We start from the raw sequence: 17,013 nt of genomic DNA, 5'->3' as shown, positions 1-17,013 counted from the left end.
TGCAACAATAGCACTGTAGGCTGGGCGTGGTGGCTCTCGCCTGTAATCCTAGCACTTTGGGATGCCTGGGCGGGTGGATCACCTGAGGTCAGGAGTTTGAGACCAGCCTGGCTAACGCGGGGAAACCCCGTCTCTACTAAAAATAGAAAAATTAGCCAGAGGTGTTGCCATGCACTTGTAATCCCAGCTACTCGGGATACTGAGGCAGGAGAATCTCTTGTACTTGTGGGGGTGGGGGTTGCAGTGAGCCAAGATCGCGACATCGCACTCCAGCCCGGACAACAAGAGTGAAACTCCGCTCTCAAAATAAATAAATAAATAAGAGTAGCATTCTAACTTCTACAGCTGCTAGCCAGCAGACACATCTGGCCTAATCGCATCTATGCCAATCAACTCTAACTTTTCACTTCTCTGACACTGTTGAGCCCTGATCACCTTCCTTCCTTCATTCTCCCTTTGACATGCCCAATCACTTCTGTAGAAATCGGAACAGAGGTCAGTTCTTTCCCTTTCTGTAAGTGGTTACTGAATAAAGTCTTTTTCACTGCTTCAGTGTCTAGCTGGGTTATCTTTGCCAGGATCCAAAAAGAAGGGGAACTCAGCCCATTTGCCTTTTCCATCTGCAGGGCAAACTTTGAGTTGACTCCGAGGAAGTTACGCCTTTTGTAATAACAAAGCATGCCACGCTGAAGCCCTTCCCCTTAGGCCTAGGCCCTCGCCTCACCAAGCGACAGGTAGAGGTGACAACCGGGTCGCTCGTTCATGGACCCAGGTAACGACACACAATGCCATGGAACAAACTCCTGCTCATCGAGGGCATCTGACCCTGGGTGCACGAGTGAATTAACTGAGTTAATGTTGACTACGTTCCTGATCAGTATTCACGGAGTAATTGGTGACCACACCAAAATGTCGTTCAAGTGCGAGGTCCAGAGGCCTCGAGGGCTGGGATTTACCCATCGGAGCCGTCCGCTCACACGCCGTTAGTAAGGGTTCCGCCGCCTTCACTGGAGGGAGGAAAGTCACTTTTGGAAATCGACTTTGCCTTCGCCGGCGAAGTCCGCCAGGGTCCGGACTGGAGTCGCCCCAGCAGCCGCTACCGGAACTTGACCAGCTCCCTTTCGGCGTCGCGCCCGCCTTCCCGGACCAGGCCGGAAGTGGCTTCCGGACAGCCGCCGCCGCAGCTCCGTAAAGCAAGATGGCACTTCTCTCTGAGGCTATTATCTCCATTTTATAGCTAGTATTGCTCTTCTCACCAGTTACTCTCGACTTCCATCCCGCGCCTGAATTTTCGTCAGCGCCACATTCATGTGTTTCTTTCATTCAGCCTTGGTAGAGGATGGTCTGGAGGCAACCTAGGACCAGCCTGAGCAGCGTGGGGCGCCATTTTGTACGGAAACCGAAGGCAGGGCGGGGGCGGTGAGGCCTCCCGAGGAGGCCCGGCTTGAGCGAGAGCGTGGGGGGGAGGGCGTTGTTCACCGATGACGTATTTCCGCTTCTGGTCGGCCTGGTCGTTTTTGGTTGGATCGGCTTGTTGCGGGGAGGGAGGGGGAAGATTGTTTGCTGCCTAGAAGCTCCGCGGACGGGAATGTAAACTGAGGTAAGGCTGTGAGGGGGGCTTTTGCGCATGGCTGGGTAGAATGGCCGGGAGTAGGGTCCTTGGGATTGCAGAAGAGTGTGGAATTGGAGACGGGAGGCTTAGATCGTCTCTGGGGTTGGACAGAAAAGGTGGGGTGGGGCTCGGGGTTACAAGGTGAATCGCAAAGCCGGGCGGGGGTGGAGTGGGAAGAGCGGGGGACCGCAGGAGATGGAGGAAAGCCTAGGGGTGCAGAGGAAAGTCTCGAAGGCGCTGGCTGGGGAGGGGCTGGGTCGAGAGCAGCTGGGATGGAGGAAGAGTAGAATCTGAAGTCCTTGAAGGCTAAGGAGAGAAGTTGAGGTAGGGACTGGTCGGAATACATGGGTGGGGGCGTGGTGAGAGTGTAGCTTTTGGGAGGCTATGTAGAGTTGGAAGGGGCTGGTGGCCGCGGTTTTGATGCTGACATGACCTGGCCTTTGTTTCTCTGCAGCTCTCCAGAGACGCTCATCCTACAGCCTCAGTTCGGGCCCAACCTTCTCTCTCCAGCTGCCACCACAGCCTGGAGGCGCCTGCCTCCACCCTCCCGAATGGTGCTCCTCCTAGCAGGCCTCGGCCCAGGATCCAAGCCCCCTTTGCCCCCCGCCTTGGAGCTGTTGCTCCGGGTTTCTCATAGTGGACTCCCTGTGGCGGGAAGGGAAGAACTTTTGCACAGACAAGGCTTCAGCTCTAAGAACCCCACTGACAACTTGAATGTCAACCTCTAACCTAGTGTGAGGTTCTTCCTGTGCCCACGTTTTCTGCCTTTTGAGAAGAGAAACCCTTCTCCTGGCCATCTAGAACCCAGGAAGCCCCAAGCTGGGGCCCTGGTCCCAGCATGTCAGTCCTCTCTTGTGCATAGGGCTCTGCCCTCTCCCTGTCAGCATGGCCGAGCTCAGACAGGTTCCAGGAGGGCGGGAAACCCCACAGGGGGAACTGCGGCCTGAAGTGGCAGAGGATGAAGTCCCTAGGAGCCCAGTCGCAGAAGAGCCAGGAGGAGGTGGAAGCAGCAGCAGTGAGGCCAAATTGTCCCCAAGAGAGGAGGAAGAACTGGATCCTAGAATACAGGTGAGAACACTGAGAGCAGGGAAAGGAGGAGAGCCCTGATTCCAGCCTCCCTAAAGAGTGTCGGATGAATGAGAGCTTAGACTTATTCTGTCCCCAGTCAGCTGGGGCAGGAAAGGAGAACAAGTTTGTCAACAAATCATTGCAGAGTAATGTGACAAGTTCCAAAAGAGTTGTGTGCCTGAAGTGCTGAGGGAGTGCAGAGAAAGGCCTGGCCTGAGTGCTTGGCAGGCATTGCTGAAAGCTTCACTGAAGGAGCAAAGTGTCACTTGGCAGCAGACGGAGGAGGCACACTTTAGGTCAGTGGAGGGTAGGAGTGTTGTACTTTGCAGAGAAGCAGAGGGGCTGCCACCTTAGTTAGGGATGCTGTGTGAGAGGAGATGACTTTGATATTGGGAGGCAGTTTTGAGGCTGCGTGAGAGAATCTTTTCCCCTTTCTCACCTTCTCAGCAGTACCTTCCAGGGATGTGCAGCCCACATTGCTCTGATAATGTGTTTCACTCTGGTAAACAGACCTTTCCAGTGTTATAAAGGTAGCATCAACTTGAGATCTATAAAGAAACCCCATATGTTCAAGGATTTGTAACTTTTGTTGTGGCCAATCCTTAGTAACATACACACCTGGCCCTCAGGATGGTGGGTCTCCTAAAGGAATGGAAGAGCATTTATTGCCTTGGAGTGTCTACAGTCTAGTTAGTAGGACAGGCAGATCTTTGTGTAGGAGACCTGGGGAAGGTGAGGAAGTGAGGAAGACCAACTCCATGTGGAAGAGATGCCTGGCCAGTCAAAGCTGGGTTGCAGTGTTTCAGGAGATTGGCTGAGAAGGACTTCCTGAGGAAGCTTCTTGGGCAGGTGATGACGAGGATGCTTCTGCATGTTTGGGTCTTGAGTCTGCCATTTGGTCCGGTCACATCTCCAAGACTCTGATGTTGTGGAGGTGACTCTTCCATGGGTGAGCAAGAACATACGAAGGCTCAAATTCCTAGGCTTACCTGTCAGCAAACCTTTATGGGATTACTCCAGTGAGTTGGGAAGAAATCAAAGCCAGTCCTGGCATTCTTCCTTCTCTCTCTGTGTGGGTTCCTGGGATATGTGTGTGTGTGTGGGTTCCTCTTCTGCTGTGTCCATGCTTATAATGGAGCAGTGGTGAGCCATTCGTTTCTGGCATGAGTCAGTAATTTATTTCTGCTGTGCCTGACATTGCATTGAAAACAGCCAGTTTCTCTTGCTAATTCTACAGATTTATCATCCTCTGAGGAAATCAGTTGTAGTGAAAAAAGCCTTGGGCTGAGTTTCATGCTACCTCCAACCCCATGATTTATGATTTTTATGGAAGTTTCTTTACATTTGTGAGCCTCAGTTTCTTCATCTGTAAAGTGAGCAGTTGGTCTAGCTGATTTGCACAACTCATTCTTGCTCTGCTCTGACACAAGTCTACAGTTCTTTCTCAAACTCTTTTTGCTTGTTCCTTGGTGATAGTTTGTAGATACCACTTTGGGAAAGAACTCTCACTCTGTTGCTTGCGGAGGAGGGCTGTGTAATGAGCATTATGTGCCTCCCTGCAGCCTTCCTTGCCCTGCTCCAGAGGAGGTTTCTGCAGAGGAGAATCGACTGTGGTCTCTTTACTTGGCCTCTGCCACTCCTGTGTATTTTTCCAGTGTCCGCAATGGTAGTAGTAGGAAGAGTCATACTTGCGCTGTGCTGTTTAATAGGGTGGACTAGCTGCATGTGGCTACTTAAACACAATCAATTAAAATTAACATGTAAAAATGCAGTTGCTCGGCCGGACGTGGTGGCTCACACCTATAATCCCAGCACTTTGGGAGGCAGAGGCAGGTGGATCAGTTGAGGTCAGGAGCTCGAGACCAGCCTGGCCAACATGGTGAAACCCTGTCTCTACTAAAAATAAAAACAATTAGCCGGGTGTTGTGGCGGGTGCCTGTCATCCCAGCTACTTGGGAGGTTGAGGCAGGAGAATCACTTGAACCCAGGAGGCAGAGGTTGCAGTGAGCTGAGATTGTGCCACTGCACTCCAGCCTGGGTGACAAGAGCGAAACTCCGTCTCAGGAAAAAAAAAAAGCAGTACCGACAGTGCAGAAATAGAACATTCTGTCATCACTGACTCTTGTATCAGATGCGCTCTGTGAGAGTTGGAGTACACTGAGCTGGCGTAAGGTTTACTTTGCCTCCAGTGAGCTTGTGGTGTCACTGGTGCAAAGAGGGTAAACCAGACCCTGGTCTCTCTTGCTAAACTGCACAGTACGTTGTGGAGTGTTGTAGGTTGTATAGGGAGGGAAGGTCTAGTAATAGCTTCCCTCATTTGATGACACAGGTGTGGCTAGGCCAGTGCTCTGCCCTCAGCAGGGAGTTCGTGTCTTCTTGCTGTGGGAGAGAGGTAGCCCTTCCTGGAGGAGGCCGGTGGCATTTTGCCTTTCTGTGGTTGGGCTTTCAAGATGAGGAGGAGATTGGGGTGTTCGTCTTTCGAGGTCCCTTTTAGTGTTGACAGTTCACCAGACCGTGCACATTGCTCTGATCACGTGTTTCAGTGCTTTAAGTGGGTGTTCATTTCTCTGGATTCTCAGTGCGTTTACTGGATTTCCATCCAGAGTCCATAAAAAGTCACCAGGGAGCTTCCAAAATACCCTTACCTGAGCCTTTCTAGACACGTGGATTCTCTTAGTCTGGGTGGGGTGAGAAGGGATTCTAATGTTGCAGTCAGAGCCAAATCCACTGGGCCAGGTATATCCCAAAGGTAGGGCACCTGTTTCGATATTTTCTGAACCTCCCAGAAAGGCTGTCCTTAGGATGAGGCCCTCTCTGACCTGGGGCTGGGGATCCTTCGCAGGCAGGCAACTCCATGGCCATTTATGGTGGAATTCCTCTGGAAGTTGGAAGAAAGTCAGCTGGTGCCTACCTGGAGTGTGCTGTCCCTCCAGGGAAGGCTGCTGACTGTGTCTGCATGTCACGATCTTAGTGGAGTTCTTTTGAGTCCTCCAGGCTCATCCTCAGACTTCCGAGAGGGCTCCAGTGGAGGGAAGAGGAAAGGAGTGTGGATCTAGGATGGACCTGGGTCTGTTCTGTGACTTTTGAGCCTCCTCTTAGTGGTTGCGTTCTTTCCTCAGCTGTGAGTGCACTCGTTTACCTGCTCCTTTCCAAACTCTTTAGGGTGACTTTGCAACCTCTGTGACCTCATCTAGAAGTATGGATTTAGCTTTCACACGACAGTCATCACCCTGGCCCCAGTTACCATTAGCTTGAGTCTTTTGATGGTCTGCACAAAAGACGAGGTGGGGTGGGAGCATCTGTAGCCTGAGTCCCCATGCCTTTGATTCAGTGTCCTGGCATCCTGGGAATTTGACTGCTGTGCCCTGGGAAGGTCACCCTCCCTGCTGGCTGCTGGCTCACTGATGGATAATGCATGCTGATTCAGACTTTGTCCTCCTCGAATTCCATTTCAGCTGAGTGCCAGGAGTCCCTGGTGAAGCAGGCCAAATGGAATGTGTTGCTGACTGCCCAAAACCGTCCCAGGTCCTCAGTGGATTCCTGCTCAGCCTTTCCCTGGGTATCCCCAAGGCGGGCTCTCTCCCTCCTTCCCGTGCTGACCTTGTCCTCCAGGCTGCTTTGCTCCCCAGGCATCGTCTTGTCCTGTTAGATAGAGCTTTGTGACTCTGAGGGGACAGATCCCATCAGCAGATGGCTTTTTGTAAATTGTTGGAGGTGCTGTTGGGATGCTAGTTCCCATATGGAAAGATAATGCCCACTCCTGCCACTTGCAAACAGCAACAGCTCTTCCTGTCCTTTTTCCAGTAGTCACAGCCGATGCTGAGCCGTCCGGTGCGTTGATTGTCTTGTCAGGAGCTGGAAGTTGGTGACTGGGAGCGTTTTAGGCCATGGAATCCAGTGAGGGTCCAGTCTTGGACTTTGATTTGCCACATGAACATTGCAGGGTGGCCTTTACCAACTGAACTCCCGCAGTCAATGTTTGCTGCATTTCCAAGCCCTGCCCTTTTCCTACCCAGGCTGTGGTTTTCCTAGATGACAGCACTTCCTTCTGTACTGAGATGTCCTTCCAACGGTGTCCTCAATCCCAGGACGGTGGTCACAGTGGAAGGAAAGTGAGATCAAAGGTTGGTCCTGGATCCAGACCCAAGTCTGTCACTAATTTTCTGCCTGGTTGTTTCTCATCTATCAAATGCGAAGGAGCTGAGAAAGAATATTCCAGAGGAGGTGCTGAAAGAACTGGTCACTCGTCTCCCAGATAGCCTAAAAGCCCCTGTAGGCCACGTCAAGCCACAGGAAGCTGGGCCCCCAGGGAGATAGGTTGCCTTTCACCTTGACAGACATTGCGTTGTTAGGGCCAGTTAGGGTGACCATGTCAGTTGATGGTGACGTCTCTGTTAGGAAGGCTGTGAAACCTGGAGTTCTATGTGTCTGGTAGTGCTGGTGCTGACCCTGTGCCTCCTCTGGGGTCCTGAGCTGTGTTGGCTGCCTGTTCTTCCAGAATAGTTACTTTATGGACACTGCGTTGTGTGACACTGTAGATGCATCTACCCAAATACAACAACTTTCAGACCTTCGCCATCCCACACAGGAGCCACATGCCACGGTCTAGGTTGAGATGTGTCCTAAGAGTCAAGTGCATATGGATTTTGAAGACTTAGTTTAAAAAAGTGTAAGTATGGATAATAATATTATTTTATGCTGACCGCAAGTCGAAATGGTATTTTGGATATATTGGGTTAAATATATTTTTATAATTTCACTCATTTTGTTTTTATTTTTTACTTTTAAAAAATGTGGCTTCTAGAATTAAAAATTCCACGTGCAGCTCCTGTTACATTTCTGTTGAGTAGGTCTCTTCAAGAGAGTCGAGAGCAAGCTTGTTCAACCAGTGGCCTGCCGGCCGCATGCAGCCCAGGATGGCTTTGAACACCGCCCAATACAAATTTGTAAACTTGTCTTAAAACATGATGAGATTTTTTTGCGATTTCTTTTTGGAGACAGTCTTGCTCTCTCACCCAGGCTGGAGTGCAGTGGCACAGTCTCGGACCACTGCAACCTCTGCCTCCCAGATTCAAGTGATTCTCCTGCCTCAGCCATCCCAGTAGCTGGGACTACAGGTGTGCACCACCACACCCAGCTATTGTTTTTGTATTTTAGTAGAGATGGGCTTTGCATCATGTTGCCCAGGCTGGTCTCAAACTCCTGAGCTCAGGCAGTCTGCCCACCTCGGCCTCCTGAAGTGCTAGGATTACAGGTGTGAGCCACTGCGCCAGGCCACGATTTTTTTTTTTTTTTTTTTTTTTTTAGTTCATCAGCTATAGCTAGTGTTAGTGTATTTTATGTGTAGCCCAGGACAGTTCTTCTTTCAGTGTGTTCCAGGGAAGCAAAAAGATTGGATACCCCTAGTTTAGAGCCAGATTTGTGGCCCTCCTTAGGCAGGGTCTACACTGTTGCAGGTGTGTGCATTTCATATCCTCATCCTCATTCCATGACAGGTTTCTACCTTTGTGTTCTTCCTTTTACTGTAATTAACATGTTACACTGGTTTCCTGTATTCTTACCTGCTGACCCAAATCTTTGCAGGATCAAGGCAGGGGATGGGGGGAGGATAGAAGGGATAGAAGGGACTAAAAGGAAGATTGTGCGTGTCAGCCTGACTCCCGCACTGGGTTGCTGAAAGGCCTGAATGAGGTGAGTGGGGGCCAACATCACAGCCATGTGAATGGGAAGTGATTGTGGGATTGCTGCCAAGTGCAGGTCATGGGTCTGGGCAGCAGGCACTTGCTGGGCTGGGTCCCTCTGGCCTGTCTAGTCTCCTGTCCAGAGACAGCAGGGGCTGGTGAAGGCAAATCCTGTAGCTCGGCACCAGGTATTTCCTGGCACAAGGCCCTTGGCACAGACCAGCACTGCTCCTCAGTAGTGTCCTTGGCTCACCAGGGGCTCTGGGAACTTTTGTGTTTTCTCGGGCAAGGGAGGATGACTTGAGGCCAGTACCCCTTTCAGCTCTCTGCCATTTCATGGAAAGCCCTGGATGGTTCTATTGCTTCTCTCTCCAGTCCTTCCAGGGGCCAGGGAGACACTCAAACCAGCTTGTCCAGCGACTTCTCCCCAGGTCTCTCCTTCCCACAGGATCTGCTCTGCAGGGACCTGCGGTCATGGTCACCCATTGCCCAAGCAGGCCAAAGGCTTCTTGGACTCTATACACTTTCCTAATCTTGACCTTAGTCATCCACCAAGCCCCTGTGATTCTGCGTCCTGCGTTTCCTTGGGATCTGCCCTCTCCTCTGCCACCTGGAATACTACAGACAGCCTCCACCTTTTTTGTTTTTTCTTTGAGATGGAGTCTCACTATGTCACCTAGGCTGGAGTGCGGTGGCACGATCTGGCCTTGCTGCAACCCCTGCCCCCCAGGTTCAAGTGACTCTCATGCCTCAGCCTCCCAAGTAGCTGGGATTATAGGTGTGTGCCATCGCACCCAGCTAATTTTTGTATTTTTACTAGAGACAGGGCTTCACCCTGTTGGCCAGGCCAGTCTTGAACTCCTGGCCTCAAGTGATCCACCTATCTCTGCCTCCCAAAGTGCTGGGATTACAGGTGTGAGCCACCACGCCCGTCCCAGCCTCCACTTTTTTCTCCCTGGCTCCCCCAGGCTTTCGTTACATTGGCACCAGGCTCTGAGAGACCCTTTTGCCATTGCAAAAACGCCTGGTACTACCTCCCATGGTGCTGTAGCCTTACTGACCTTCTCAGCTGCCAACTTGTCTGCCCAGGGTACCTGCTCCCCTTTGGTTCCTTGGCCCTTTGTTCTTCACTGGCATTTAATTTTTTTAGACAGTCTCGCTGTGTCGCCCAGGCTGGAGTGCAGTTGCGCGATCTCGGCTCACTGCAGCCTCTGCCTCCCAGGTTCAAGTGATTCTCCTGCCTCAGCCTCCTGAGTAGCTGGGACTAAAGGTGCACGCTGCCACGCCCAGCTAATTTTTGTGTTTTTAGTAGAGACGGGGTTTCACCATGTTGCTCAGGCTGCTCTCGAACTCCTGACCTCAGGTGATCTGCCTGCCTCGGCCTCCCAAAGTGCTGGGATTACAGGCGTGAGCCACCGCGCCCAGCCATCCCTGGCACTTTTGTGTCTATGAAGCCCTCCCAGCTGGGGAGCAAGTGTTCCAGGCATCCTACCCTGACCTGCTGCCACCCAGGTGGGTGACCTTGCTGCCCAGAGGGCACCCACACCCACCCCTCACAAGGCTGCACATACTGCCCAGGGCCTGCGGCTGACCTGCTGGGTTTCCTCACAGGCTGTACGCTGCCACCTCTATGTCCTGAATTCTCAGGTGTCAGGGTCCCGAGAGGTGATAAGTATTCAGTAGACATGTGTTGACTGAGTGGCCCTGCCCTGGTCCAGGTGGCCATCCTCTCGCAGAGAGAGAGCCCTCAGGTCCAAGGAGACCCCTCCATTTGAGGAAGTGCCGCAATCTGATGGAGAGCGTGAGGACTCACCACAACTGCACGCTGTGCATATTGGTGTTGCATTCTCCAAACCTCAATTTCTTCATCCTGAAAAGTGGGGTTTTACTACCCAAAACAAGGTAGAGTTGTGAGGATTACGTGAGATTGTATATGTCAGCTCCCAGATAGACAAGAAAGTATGTGGCAATCTCCATGTCTTCTTTCCTTTCCTGAGTGCCTCACCTCCTTTCCCTGGGCAAGTGGGGCGCTCTCTCTCTCTCTGTTGCTCCTGCCTTGCACAGTTCACTCAAGGCTACTTCCTTCCACCGCACTAATTTGCCACCCCTCTCTGTGGCAGGAGGAGCTGGAGCACCTGAACCAGGCCAGCGAGGAGATCAACCAGGTGGAACTTCAGCTGGATGTGAGTGTTTTCTTCCTTGTGTGCTTGGGCTGGTCCTTGGAAGCATCTCTGTGTCTTTCCCAGATTGAGGCAGTGGCAGTGGGAGGGGTGTGTCTGAGAAACGAGAGGAGCTGGGACCCAAACATGTGCCTTTCCTTTGCCTTGTTCCTTTCCAGGAGGCCAGGACCACCTATCGGAGGATCCTGCAGGAGTCGGCGAGGAAACTGAATACACAGGGTTCCCACTTGGGAAGCTGCATCGAGAAAGCCCGGCCCTACTATGAGGCTCGGCGGCTGGCTAAGGAGGTATGGCTGGCTGACCCATGTTTGCGGAAGGCTACATGCTGAGCCTGTCCCTGGATTCTTCTGTCTCTATGTGAAGTGAGAGACAAAGCACCAGACCTGAGGGTAGAACCCTGGGCTAGACCTGCTGGTCGGGACAAGCTCTGTGGGCTCAGAGGTTCCTTCACCACCGTGGGCCCTGGGCTCATGGTCTATAAAATGGTGAGGGAGGGTGTGGGAGAACATTTAGTTCAGCCCTGCTAATATTTAAGTGCCTTCTGCGTATCAGGAACCAGGCTTTAGGGTATATCAGATATGTCAGTTCTAACATCCTGCTGTTTTCATCTACTGCCATTTCCTCTTCCCTTTGGTTCATGTCTCTCTTCTGAATCTTTTCTTTGCTTTCTCCTCACTCTTTTCCCCATCCCACACCCCTTTTTTCTGTAACAAATTATTTTTAACAAATAGTGTGTGTTCACCTTTGGAAAAACATAATAAAATAAGAAGGAAACAAAAACCACCCAAAATCCTACCATGCACGTTTCATGCATTTTGTTTCCTGGGATTTGTTTTCATCCTGCATGTTGAGGTGACAGATACAGAGACAACTGCCTTGGAAGAAGAGTTTGTTCCCAAGAGGAGGGGACATACCATGCCATGCAGGGCCACACTGGGAAGCAACTGGGGTCCTTCAGGAGGCAGAAGAAGTGAAGGAGAAAGCATAGCGTGGAGCCTTATTGTGATTTTTGTGGAAAGGAGTAGGTGAGGCAGGGTAGACAAGTTTGGATAAGCTTAGGAGTGGATAGTTGGAATAATTTTGCTAGGCCCTGGGCTATAGGGGTGGCCTCTAATTGTCTAGTACCTGGCCCTGGGATGACTTGGGGCAGAGGAAATATTGGCTTGGTGGGTGAGAAGTAGGTAAAGGAGCTAGTTGGGGATCCAGGCTTTGGATTGGTTGGTTGGTTTGCATGTGAAAGGCACACTTACAGGGGAGGTTATATATATATATATATATATCCGCCAAAATGAGATTACACGGTGTGTGCTGTTTCGTTCTTTTACTAGCATTATCACATGGTTCCAGGTCAATCACTATACATCCATGCTGTCATTTTAAAGGACTGATTAGTGAATATTTCTTTTTTTTAAGAGATGGGGTCTTGCTCTGTTGCCCAGACTGGAGTACAGTGGTGTGATCATAGCTCACTGTAACCTCAAACTCCTAGGCTCAATAATCCTCCTCCCTCAGCCTCACAAGTAGACGGGCTCACAGGCAGAAGCCACTGCGCCCAGCTTATTTTCTTATATTAGATGTACTGTTATTTATTTAACCAATGTCCTGTAACTGAAAAGTTAGGTTTGTTTCGTTTTTTGCTGGGTTGGTGTGGCTGTGATGACTGTCTCTGAACTTGTCCGATTATTTCCTTCAGCTTGCCTGCTGAACATGGAATTGATGGTCTCAAGGTCATCTTTTCTGTAAGACTCTGTCCATGGTGCTAACCACCTTACACTAAAATGGTTTGTATTTTCCTTTGTTTTCCCTAGGCAAAAGGCTAGCAGCCTTTGGGAGTGCTGGATTTCACACACCTACCCTCCACTGGCAAAATTTTTATTTCTTCTAGTCCATATCCTTATGAAATATTCTTTATAGAATGTTGCTTCCTTGGCATTTATCCTCAGCACAGTTTGGGAAATGAAGCCGACATTGCTAGTAGGCCTTCCTCCTTCTCTTATCCTCACATCTATTACGGGTCTCCATGGGCAGCTGGGGTCCCTCGGGATTCCCCGTCCTGATATCCCTCTCCCCCCAGGCTCAGCAGGAGACACAGAAGGCAGCGCTGCGGTATGAGCGAGCCGTGAGCATGCACAACGCTGCTCGGGAAATGGTGTTTGTGGCTGAGCAGGGCGTCATGGCCGACAAGAACCGACTGGACCCCACGTGGCAGGAGATGCTGAACCATGCCACCTGCAAGGTGAGGTGGGCGGTGCCAGCAGGTCCCCTTCGCTGGTTCTCATCCATTCTGTGCTATGTCTTTATCACCTAACCTCCTCACACTTTCCTCCACTCTCGCCTTCTTTCAACTTTGATTCTGTTTCAGGCAAAACCTGGTCCTCGTTTTCTGTCCTGTTTGGCCTCCAGTGCCTCCCATATTCCATCTCCCTCTGACTTAGAATGTCATCCTGGGCTCTCGAACGTTCGCCTCCAGGTGTGGGACTAACCCAAACAATTCATCCCTGGTGGATACTCTGGATTCAACATTCACATTTTGTTATGTTTAGCTGTGTGACTCCTCGCGTCTGTTTTCAGAATCTGCTCCCTTTCCTGCTTTTGAGCTCTGACAATACACTTCGAGTTTTGAAGTATAATTTATGTATCATTTCCAAGCTCCTGAAAGGGGACTGGGGAGCGGAAGGATCTCTGCCATTGGCCCTGTCTGCCACCTTCAGCTTGCACAGGGCAGGTGTCAGCTCCTCAGGGGGTGTTTGTGGCTTGTGATTCTTCATCTGCCCCTCGCACAGAACAGGCACCTCACTTCTACTCTAGAGCTCATGCAAATGAGAGCACACAGCACTGGGGGAGGGGTTAGGGGATGGTGAACAGTCTAGAGCTACCCCGGAACAGGGAGCAGGTGAGGGCTCCAGCCACTTTGTCTACTAGGACAAGTGGGCCAACTGTCCAACACCCTGAGCAGAAGCACCCCAGAGCCCCATCCAGCCTTGGCCCACGTATCCTGGATGGTGCCCACATAGGGTGTGGAAACCTGGAGAACCCAGTGTACAGCTGTGGCTCCCCACACGGGCTCTTCTCATTCCCAGATCCCTAACCGTTGGCACTGAGGGCTCCCTGAAGAGAGTGGCTGCTGCAGATGTGTGATGTGCTGACACATTCCCTTGATGCTCAAGTGGTTGAGTGGGCGCCAGCGTCCCTTTCCTGGCAGCAGCAAAGCTGAGTAGCCAGTGGTGCAGGTGACAGGAGGCAAGAACATGGGAAGAGGTGGCTCAGAGGCATGTGCCTGTGATGTGGTCCTCAGTGGTCAGGCAGCAGATCCAAGAGACACAGAAATAAGCTCTCTGGAGGCTCACAGATGCTCTGTTCCCCTGCGTGTCTCGGGCTCTGTACACAGTTGGGGGTTTGCAGAGGATGTTCCTGTTTGGGTTCCCCCCAGGGCATTGTTCAGGTTGGCAGCCTGGGGCAGATGCCAGAGACTGAAGCCTGGGTCCCGGCTCAGTGATGTGTCCCTCTGGGCCAGGTGAACGAGGCGGAGGAAGAACGGCTTCGAGGTGAGCGGGAGCACCAGCGAGTGACTCGGCTGTGCCAACAGGCTGAGGCTCGGGTCCAAGCCCTGCAGAAGACGCTCCGGAGGGCCATTGGCAAGAGCCGCCCCTACTTTGAGCTCAAGGCCCAGTTCAGCCAGATCCTGGAGGTAGCTGAGTGGGTGAGGGGGAGGAGGAATGGCTAGGTAGGGGTGCAGGCAGGGGCAGGCATGGAAAGTGAGGGCAGCTGGAGGGGATGCTGGTCGGCCTCTCTGGGCCATCTTGGTGAAGTGGCCAAGGTGAGGCCAGCGGCCAGTGGTGGGGAAGGGTGGTGGCACACATGTTCCAGATGACCTTGCGGGAGTGGGAGGCAGGGATGGGGGCTGGTGACGGCGCGAACGTAGTTGGAAGAAGGGAGGTAAACGAGGAAAAGAACTGGTGGAAACCCAGGGATGGGGAAGAAGAACCAGCCCTGGGGTGAAGGGGAACAGTGGGGAGAGGATGAGCAGGAGCTGGTGGAGAGGAAGGCCCTGGAAGGTGGGGCCCAGGTCAGGAGCAGGATTGCTGGGAAGAACAGCCCAGAGAGCGAGTGGAGCTGGGAAGGGTGTGGTGGGTCTGTGGTGGGTGCTGAGCCAGCTGTCCAGGTTCTCGGGGTGGGGGGGAGCAGGCCCTCAGACCTCAGTGCAGAGTGCTGGGTAAGGTGGGGCGTGCATCACCGGTCGCCTGACTCTGTTCTGCCCTCTGCAGGAGCACAAGGCCAAGGTAACAGAACTGGAGCAGCAGGTCGCTCAGGCCAAGACGCGCTACTCAGTGGCCCTTCGCAACCTGGAGCAGATCAGCGAGCAGATTCACGCGCGGCGCCGCGGGGGTCTGCCTCCCCACCCGCTGGGGCCTCGGCGCTCCTCCCCCGTGGGGGCTGAAGCAGGACCTGAGGACATAGAGGATGGAGACAGCGGGATTGAGGGGGCCGAGGGTGCGGGGCTGGAGGAGGGCAGCAGCCTGGGGCCCGGCCCCGCCCCCGACACCGACACCCTGAGTCTGCTGAGCCTGCGCACGGTGGCTTCGGACCTGCAGAAGTGCGACTCCGTGGAGCACTTGCGAGGCCTCTCGGACCACGTCAGTCTGGACGGCCAAGAGCTGGGAACCCGGAGTGGAGGGCGCCGGGGAAGCGACGGCGGAGTCCGTGGGGGTCGGCACCAGCGCAGTGTCAGCCTGTAGTGGAGGGACCGGCGTTCCTGGCTTGAATCTGCTGTCCTGGGCCGGTCGGCGCCCCCAGGCTTCTCACGCCCTCTCCTCTGGGGCCTCGGCTTCCCGGAGGTCCCCTTCTCCAGTGCTTCCCTGGAGAGGCCAGCTGTGTCGAGTCCTCTGTGCCTGCCCTGGCGTTCTCACAGCCTCCCCCTTCCCTTCAGCAGGCAGCTCTGTTTGCCTTACCCGTCCGGAAGGCTTGCCCTCGGCGCTCTGCCTGCCCCTGCTGCTGGCTCATCACAAGCTGCAGGGCATTGACCCTTTGCTTTCCCTTTCTGCTCCCTCTCCATCTGTTTGGCTTTTTCCCTCAGGGAACTGGGTCTGGAAGGCACTGGGAAGCTCATCAGAGAAAATGGGTGCTGGGCCTGCGTACTCCGGTCGGAGGGGACGGACAGGCACCCCTCGCGTTGGTTTTCTGGCCCCGCCCCCCTTCCCAAGGCAACTCTGGAGGGCACCCTGGATATGCTGCTGCGCCCTGCACCCCCGTCCTGTTCCAGCCCGCGCGTGTGTAACCTGTAAGACGTGCTGTGTGCCTCTGGAAGACACATTTCCCTTCAGCGTTCCCTTTCATGAGCCGAGGCGCTCTGCAATGTGCCCCAAAGCAGAGCTTACAGAACCTGCAGGAAGCTGGTGTCAGGGAGAGAAACCCAACCCCACTGTCAACATAGGGAACATCACCCACTCCAGACTGGCTCCTGTGGGTGCGGTGTTTCCGCTGGGCTGGGTCCTCAACATTGCCAAGGTGCTAGTGGGTCCCTAAGAGGGCCCGTGGTGGGGGTGAAGTCACGAGGTCCTGGAGGCTTAGGCCCGTCATTCCCACCCTCACTTGCTGCACAGTTGTGTTTACTTTTTCTGGGTAGAGGATGCTGAACTGACTTAGCACCCTCCTGCAGGGCGGGGTTAGGGAATTTGGTGCTCAATTGCTCTCCCTTGCTCTTACCCAAACTCAATACCTACCGCAGGATCCCTCGGGGCACACTCAAGCTTGGCTGCCAACCCTCTTCACTACCTTTGTTACAGGGAGGGGTTGGATTGGGGTGAAAAGTCCTGCCCTCCGTGGGGAGCAGCTCCAGCTGCCTGGGACAGTGCTCCCAGTTTGTAGGGAAGCCACACCAGATCTGGGTGCCTTGGGAGAACTGGTCCTTCCTTTTGACCCACCCCAGGATAGTGGAGAGCTCTTGTCTAGGCCGATGTTCTGCCAGCGACTGGGATGAGTGGGCATCTGGACTCCACACAGGGTCTACAGGTCGAGGGAGGTTGGTCACGATGAGAACCTTGGGGTTTGAGGTGGCCATGGGCAGAGAGCAGAAAGAGAGGGAGGGTGTGGGTGTGCGTGCGTGCACGTGCTGGTGTGTAAGAGGGAAAGGGTCTTTACTGGTTTTATTTAAATAAAGTAGTTTATGTAACAGTTAACTTCTACTGTCCTTGCTGGAGGAAGAGAAAAGGCGCAAAGATGAGGCAAGGGTTGGGGGAGGAAAGAGCAGGGTGAGGCGACGGGCTCTTTAGATGGTGTGGTCAGGGAAGGGAGGTGAAGGACCAGATTGAGTGAGCCGCGCTATGCATGCTCTTGGGGACGTGCAAGGCCCCATGGCCAGGGTGGTCATGTACAGGGCAAGTGTAGACAAGCAGGGGAGGAGTTGGTGCCTCGTGGGGCCATGCTGTGTGAGGTGACGGGTGCCAGGAGAGGGTTTGGTAGAAAGGGGCCTGCT

The 17,013-nt window shown here is 53.2% G+C and overlaps 1 protein-coding gene across 1 annotated transcript; it reads left to right on the top strand.

Annotated features, from left to right (window-relative positions):
- Positions 1-671: 671 nt before the first annotated feature.
- Positions 672-16,717, top strand: SH3BP5L (SH3 binding domain protein 5 like). Its single transcript, XM_050771972.1, has 7 exons — positions 672-1,600; positions 2,067-2,680; positions 10,482-10,544; positions 10,700-10,828; positions 12,616-12,777; positions 14,056-14,229; positions 14,807-16,717. The coding sequence occupies exons 2-7, from the start codon at positions 2,498-2,500 to the stop codon at positions 15,275-15,277; spliced, it is 1,182 nt and encodes a 393-aa protein (XP_050627929.1). The 5' UTR covers positions 672-1,600; positions 2,067-2,497; the 3' UTR covers positions 15,278-16,717.
- The last annotated feature ends 296 nt before the right edge of the window (positions 16,718-17,013 follow it).

Source organism: Macaca thibetana, chromosome 1 (genome assembly GCF_024542745.1).
Source record: "Macaca thibetana thibetana isolate TM-01 chromosome 1, ASM2454274v1, whole genome shotgun sequence".
Lineage (NCBI taxonomy): Eukaryota > Metazoa > Chordata > Mammalia > Primates > Cercopithecidae > Macaca > Macaca thibetana.
Note: the sequence above shows the minus strand (reverse complement) of the source record. Positions and strands in the feature narration are given on the sequence as shown.

What these genes read in the sequence shown, in the direction of transcription:
- SH3BP5L (XM_050771972.1), top strand. Translation starts at nt 2,498, where the DNA reads ATGGCCGAGCTCAGACAGGTTCCAGGAGGGCGGGAAACCCCACAGGGG. An exon ending in AGGTGGAACTTCAGCTGGAT is followed by an intron (nt 10,545 to 10,699) that starts GTGAGTGTTTTC and finishes GTTCCTTTCCAG; the next exon opens with GAGGCCAGGACCACCTATCG. An exon ending in AGTTCAGCCAGATCCTGGAG is followed by an intron (nt 14,230 to 14,806) that starts GTAGCTGAGTGG and finishes TGCCCTCTGCAG; the next exon opens with GAGCACAAGGCCAAGGTAAC.